The sequence below is a fragment of the Ambystoma mexicanum genome, chromosome 11 (assembly GCF_040938575.1).
Source record: "Ambystoma mexicanum isolate Mex_15411 chromosome 11, UKY_AmexF1_1, whole genome shotgun sequence".
Lineage (NCBI taxonomy): Eukaryota > Metazoa > Chordata > Amphibia > Caudata > Ambystomatidae > Ambystoma > Ambystoma mexicanum.
The window spans coordinates 723,830,313-723,837,859 of record NC_090934.1 but is presented as its reverse complement, the minus strand read 5'-3'; the positions used below and the strand labels follow the sequence as shown (position 1 = coordinate 723,837,859).

The 7,547-nt window shown below is 46.4% G+C and overlaps 1 protein-coding gene across 12 annotated transcripts in view; it reads right to left on the bottom strand.

Moving 5' to 3' along the window:
- Positions 1-3,331: 3,331 nt before the first annotated feature.
- The window catches only part of PPFIBP2 (PPFIA binding protein 2), a 1,806,653-nt gene continuing 1,802,437 nt past the window's right edge, over positions 3,332-7,547 (bottom strand). For all 12 annotated transcript variants that reach the window (XM_069623590.1, XM_069623589.1, XM_069623593.1 and 9 more), the window contains one exon: positions 3,332-5,733. In XM_069623590.1, coding sequence (XP_069479691.1) covers positions 5,662-5,733 — 72 coding nt within the window. In that variant the 3' untranslated portion in view covers positions 3,332-5,661. The remainder of the gene's footprint in view (positions 5,734-7,547) is intronic.

The window sequence follows — 7,547 nt, the reverse complement described above, 5'->3', positions numbered from 1 at the left end:
CCACTACTGGGAGTCGCAATAACAGGACTAATTCTTCCTGTCTAGAGAAAGGTTCCCCAGAGGACGAAGAGGTAGAGGAGCAGTGCGACCCCGAGGAGTAAACACAGGTGAGACCCGGGGCCTATCCACCAGTTGGGTGGAGGACGCTCAAGTTCTGGCACAACTGGCACGTGCTATCCAGCAATGCATGGGTACTGCAGACCATCAGAGGACTGCAGCTGGAATTCATGTCATACCCTAGCCAAGGATTACAGGTCCTTCCTAGCATTCATCTGGACAGAGCAATAGTGACAGTTCAAGACAATGCCGTTCGGGCTAGCGTCTGCACCATGGGCGTTTACCAAGCTCATGAGATCGATTGCAGCAGAAATCAGAGAGAAAGGATTTCAATTAATAATATATCTTGAGATTCTTCTGCTGGCAAGCGACCAAGAGACGCTGCAGTACCAGACAAAGTGGGTAAAAGACCTATTAACATCTCTAGGATTCCTAGTGAACAGAGAGAAATCCAACATGTCGCCAACAAGAAGAATAGACTTCCTAGGATTTGTGGTAGATACAAGAAAGGAGACACTAGAGCTCCCAGTGAGGAAACTACGAGAGATCAAGAGGGAGATAAAGCTTTGCCTAGACAGGTAGATTGTCTCCCTGCAAACACTAGCAAGAGTAGCGAGCCTGCTAGCGGCGTCCATATAGGCTATCTTCCCTGGGCCCTTACATTGCAGAGCCCTCCAGAGGCTGAAAATAAGACATCTACAGCAGCATCTGAGGTACCATCAATCAATTCCACTAGATCAAGGATCCAACACAGAATTACGGTGGTGGCTACAGAACATGGACGCATGGAAAGGGTGAGCCATCTTCGGAGACAGCCCGGATTTCATCGTAGAGTAAGATGGCAGCAGAGCAGGCTGGGGAGCTGGCTGTGGCAGACTAGAGACAGGAAGGAAATGGAGCGTAGAAAAAATACGGCTGCATATAAACTGTCTAGAACTGCTAGCTGGATCTTTCGCTATAAAGGCATTTACTAAAGACAGAGTAAGCTGTTGCATATTACTGAAAATGGACAACATCTCAGCAGTAAGATATATAAATCACCTGGGAGGAACCAAGTCCAGGATCCTGCCAGAGCTGGCAAAATACTTCTGGCATTACTGCCGACAGACAGAGATCTCAGTCACAGCCGAATATCTCCCAGGGACCCTGAATGTGATAGCAGATTGGAACTCATGTCAGTGACTGGAAGCTCGACAGAGCAGTGTTCCAACGGCTAGACCAACTGTGGGAACCAATCCATACAGACCTCTTTGCCTCCAGGCTGAACACACAAGTGAGTCGATTCTTCAGCTGGAGACAAGACCCTTGCGAGCAAGGAAAAGCTGCATTTCTACATAACTGGAACGGGGAACTACACTATGCCTTCCCTCCATTCATAATACTAAGCAGAGTACTAGCCAAAGTACACAGAGAGAGAGTAAACTTAGTGATAGTAGCACCCATTTGGAAATCGTGAGTCTGGTTTCCAACTCTGATGGAACTTTATGCAGATTTCCTGTGAGTTCTCCTGTCAGACGAATGCACACTCACAGACCCAGCTGGGCCCCCTCTGAGAGTGAAGGGCACACTCCCGCTGATGGCGTGCTCTGCCAGGCATTTCGGGACACGCTGCCAAGCTCATCTCATAATCCTGGCCCCCGATCCACGTGTCAGAGCTACGCCACGGCATAGGGCAAATGGGAATCATGGTGTAAAGGCAAGCTATTTCTCCCATTTCAGCCCCTGTACTAGCGGTACTGAACTTCCTAGCATCTCTCAGGGAGGAAGACAACGCCTATAGGACCATGGGAGTGTACCGCTCAGCTATATCAGCTGGACACTCACTAGTAGATGGAGTACCGATCAGAGACCACCCAGCAGTGGTCAGCCTCATGAAGGGAGCAAGGTTCCAAGATCCCCGGCATCCAAGTACTCATATCTATGGGACGTAAACATAGTCCTTCGGCTCCTCACGAGCTGGCTGGCAAACAAGTACCTGACCATGGCCCAACTATCTGGGAATCTAGCAATGCTTTTGTGTCTAGTGTCCTGTCGCCGGGTCGTGGACATCAAGGTCCTGGACACAGACAAGAAGGTATACGGACCGGAAGGAATTACGTTTACCCTGGTGAGGAAGAAAATGTATTCGTCTTTGATCTCATACCCTTATTTGCATTCGCAATCAAAACTATGTCTAGCGGAATGTAATTGAGAGTATGAGTTCAGGACAGCACACTTGCACCCGGCAGGAGTGTCACAACTGCTGATTGCCCATAGTAAGCCGTTCAGAGCAACCGCAACAGCAACTATTGCCAGACGGGTGCGCAAAATAATGCTGCAGGCAGGGATAGATCTAACACAGTTCGTAGCACACTCAGTGAGAGGAGTGATGGCGTCCACAGCTTTTGTGACAGTCGTAGCCTTGGTGGACATTATGAAAGCAGCAGACTGGGCAAGCGACATCGCTTTGAAGCCCTTCTTCTTCAAACCAATAAACGCAGTACGAAGAATAGTAGTACAGAGCTTTGAACAAGCATAATGCTCACCTCCGGGCTTGACATAGAATGAAGATTACCCCTGCTAATTGCGCAGGGAGTCTTGATTCTATTAAAGACACGGAGGCGAGCATTACTATCCCATCCAGAAATGCGTTACAATGTATGAACATACAGATACTATGTTTTAATGGTTGTTGGAGATGAACATTTGTAATACTTTATGACCCAATAATATGAATAAGGAATGTTTGGCCACCCTTAATGATGCTCTCTGTATTGACAGGAGAGGACCAGAAGAACAGCTGAGCTAGCGACAGACACATGTGATGCAACAGAGCTGAGCAAGACCAGTGAACCGGTTAGACACCAGATGGACAATTCTGACTTGTAAGAGAGAACACAGTTGATTTCAGGTTTTTCACTTGACTTCTGAGCGCCAGTTGCGCTGAGTTCAGGACTAGTTCAGAGCATCCAAAGAAGAGGCGGAGCATGGAGACAGGAAGAGGCAGATAGCCTGAGACAAGAAGTGAAATGAACTACAGATGAGACTGTGGAAACAGGGAAATGTAGTTTAAAATGAAAGAAAATGGAAGTTTGAAACATTTTCGGTTTGTATTTTGTTAAAACTGCTGGAGACCACATATAAAGAAGTTGATGCATAATGCTCGCCTCTGTGTCTTTGATAGAATCAAGACTCCCTACGCAATTAGCAGGGGTAATCTTCATTGTTTCACGGACATCGCTTTTGCCATATAGATATTTTGCTACACTGTTGAAATGGGAAAGATAAGCCTTAATTTAAGGTAAAATGTGTTTATTCAATTTAACCAACTTTTGTTCCTTTGTTAATAGCATCATAAATGGTGCAAGATCCATTTGCTTCATTAAAGCACCCGTAAGTAGAAGAACAAGATACATGAAGCAACAATAAATATTTGAAATATAACTTGATTTAGAAAAATACACACTCAAGGATTATCTTTGCACCTGACCGAAGTCACCTGACCATCTTCTTGTGAGCATCATTACCACAGTATAGTTTGAAGAAACCCAAAGAGGGCAGAGTTTATCCGTTGAACTCGGTTGCCTTTTTAAGAGAAGCTCTTTAGTTAGATGATGCTAAAGAGTTATTTTATAATGTCAAACAGGACTACAAATACCAGGGTAACATTCTGAGCTGCAACAAATGAAACTACCAAGACATTCAGATCAGAGAAAGAGTAGCACATCTGCATACTCAAAACATTTAGGTACCACTAAGACTCTGTTACCAAACATGTAACTATTTGTGGAACCTCTGGATGTGGTCCACGTGCACTTGACACGTTGTTTGCAGGAGTTTCTGAGAAGACCACACCATTCTGATCTGTGTAATCACTATTAAATCAAACATTGCATCAATACCAGCTATTATTATTAGCTGAGTTTTTGATTATGGAAATTTCTTCATCAACTACTGCAAGAGAAACATTTTGCCAGCAACACTTTACAGTTGGGGGGTGGGAGTAGAGATTAAAATAAAAGTGGCCACACCCTGTAGGACATCAAAGCCTCGAACCCCTGACGTGTTCTCTTTTAGTGAACTCTGCAGTGTTCCTGGAATTATCTGGCCTTTGCCAGTGATCTTATTCTTCCGTGGAACTTTCAGAGCATGCACTCTGCAATGGGATGAAAGATATGTTCTGCAAACTGGCTCCAAGGTCGTTGGCATCCATGTAATTGCCTGGACTGGTTGAAACTGATAAGGACAATGGGTTGCCCATAAAAGAGAGGAAGTTGTCATGGTACAAGGGGTGTCTACGCCCCTCGATGGAGGTCGGTGCACATGAAATCCTCAGATGACGCAGTAACCAGAACTGGGTGCTGTGAAAGGACTATTATCAAAATAATGTATTGGCTAGGCTGGAGGCATAAGGGTGGTTTCCAGAATATTTCTTATCTATCAGTGGACCAGTGACCTGTAAAGGTGATGGATCTGGAGGGCAGGCCACTTTTGAGCTGTCAGCTCCTGGTGGATGTAGGATTCTGTTTCCTTGGCTTTCAAGACAACACAAAAAGCTACCTCTGCCATCACCCACAACTGGTGTGTGACCCTGGCTTCTCAGCCGCTTGCCATTTGTGTAACAACACTTTTAGTGCCATATGGATATGCCTCTATGTTCTTATTTATTGGGCTGATTTGCCCTTTGAATATTAACATACATCTTAATGCTAGGGTGGGGGAGAGGACATATCCAATATCCCTTTGCCCTCAGGTCCAGGTTGTTGGTACCTCCCGCCACTGAAGTGTCCTATGACTCCAGGAGTCAATAGTTAAAGCTGAAACCGACTTATCAGCATTCCTATGCACATGGCAGAGGGCACAACACATGGAAATCAACTGGATCTTTTTGTCAATTTTGCCAATTCAAGATGTGATGAAGAACCAACCCTGTGGTTATAGGCGCTCTCTTGCGTGCTCTGATTTTCCAGCTCCTAGCAATGCTCTGCACATGACTTCCAGAGTTATTCATGAGACAGGATGTTAAGGCCTGTTTGGTGTGTGTATTAGGTCCTGGTTCTATAGATTATGACTGGATGCTTTTCCCACTCTCAAGACCTTTGCTGCTGCTTGGTTTGGAGGGTTTGGTGGAATCTCTTTGCTGTCTATCTCAGTCTGACCTGGAACGTGTAAGAGTGTTCACACCTTCCGTACCTGTACAAAAATCGTTGCAATATTATTATATTACTTTTGGCAATTTCGGTAATAAAACGTTGCTTCTAAACTTGAGTAATAAAAAGTAAAAAATATATACAACTTTCTTTTAACAACGTACAACGAAAATAATCTGATCAAAATATGTACATAATATGACACATCAGAGGCCATAATGTTCTGAAACTTCCCTTCTTTTCCAGTAGCATTGTGTACTTGGGCCATATTGCATAGTCTATGTAACCTGCTTCTATATAGAGAACGGAGCACAATATGAAGTCTCTTCAGAGGGCCAGCAACAACATGTGACTTCCGTGCACTTCACTGACAGATCAGCCGTGGCACGCTTTGTGTCACTGTGTCTGATTTGCATAGGTTTGGGGGACACGGTTGAGGTATTCCAAGGAAATTCTGCATCCTGTTGTTGAGTGATCATCTCCAGTCTTCGTATGTGGCTGATAGAAATCTATAGTTATTCAGCATTTCATCTTTGCTGAGCATATGCTGAAATCAGAAGACAAAAGGAACAACATTTTAAAAATAGGCTAACTTCCCATTTTGACAGTTAATTTGCTTTACACCCTAGTAGCAATTAACATACTGCTTGTTAGTATGACTTCCAGCACTTAGCCTGGTTATTTTTCACATTTATTGATTAGTATCCTCCCATTTACAATGCGTTTTACTCTCAGCTCAGAAACTTGCTTTGCCATTGAGTGGATGCTTGGTAGGAAAAACACTAGGAACAGAAAAGGAACCATAGCTATGTGGACAGAACTGGGCTTTATAAGTAGAGAAATCCTGTGGGGACAAGGGTGCGGGGTGTTGGCGACCTGCTCACCTGTTTTGGCCCAGGAGGGCCACCGTTCTCCAGACTCTGCAGGCCACGCCCCCTCCACCCATAAGGACGTTGGGGCTAACCTGCCAGGGCGAAGCCCGCGGGGACAAGGGCGCAGGGTGTTGGCGACATGCAGGTGTGTTAGTAGACCCACAGAGCCGAGTTGGAAGGCCCACCCACCCCTTCATCTAATCATTTTGAGTTGAGAGTGAGCAGAAGTTGGCATTTGGTGGGGGAAGGGGATTGTTGCCTATTGTTTCATTGGGAAGGGTCCTTGATCACCTGAAAGACCCCGGACTATGATCCCAGCAAGATGTACAATGGAATTGGAAGTGGTAGAGCCCCCACCCCTCCCTGCTCCTTTTCCCCCTTTGTTTCTCTGCAAGTCTGGCCTCCTCTCTAACCTGCAAATCCAACCAGAGTCTGAGTCTAAATCTAAACACAAGATCTTGGTAGTGCGAAGGAAAGGGACGCAGCATCCACTGAGCCTTGGCAGCGGTTGTGCTACTGACATCGCCCCTGGATCTGATAGGGGCCCGTTCACCCTTGCCCTTGACTCTGACTTTGCCTTTAGGGGAACCAGGGAGTTACTCTCTGAGAAACCAAGCTGTTCTTTTAATCTTAAGGGGGTGGCCTATCCTCTAATAGATGAAGTTCACCAATTCCTAGGGTCCATCCCTGTTGCGGGGGGGGGTGAGAAAACAACGGCCCCAGGAGTCCACTAGGTGGGGAACCATCCAGCAACTTGGCCAGCTCTCCTGTTCAGAGTCTCAAAGGAAATCCCCAAGCCTGAGCCAAGGAGAACCAGCCACAAATGAAATCCAGCCTGCCACCATAGGGAACCCAGACAGCTTGCTACGGCCAAGGTATCCAACATTGGAACTGAGTGGGTTTGCAATGCACCTGCCCTTGCATTGGTACCCCTGGCCCCTGTTTTATCAGTCTGCCCTTTACTCAGTTAGCCTTCTGCAAGCTTATGCTCAGCCCCTGTTCTCCTGCCCACACTGGGGCCCACTCTTGACTTTCCTTTGCCAGTTACTGCATCTGCTGCCTTAGACCTAATGGACACGGAGACTGGTTAAGCAATCGATGACACGCTCTCGCCTAGTCCCATTTGGAGCTCCTGGAGCGAGAACATGCTGTCAACAATCTCAGGGACTAGTTCCTTCTTTCGTCTTACCCCCTTTGAGGCCCTTAAGTCCTCTATTCATGGTAGTCACTCCTCCTCTGCCCTACCTCACAAGGAGGCTCATACTGTCGGAAGTTGTTCCTGTGTACAGGTGCTCTCCGAATTGGCGGTCATAAAGAAACAGCTATTGGCTCTGATCGATGCCCAGGGGAAGAGTGGGGAGAAGAGGGACTGTTGGGGGAGCCTACCAGCACGCCTCCTGCTGCTAAGGGGCCTCCCCATGTCAACATGTGAACACTGATCCTGTGAAACTAATGCTCCTGCATCGATGAGCCCACCTCAGGCTGAGCA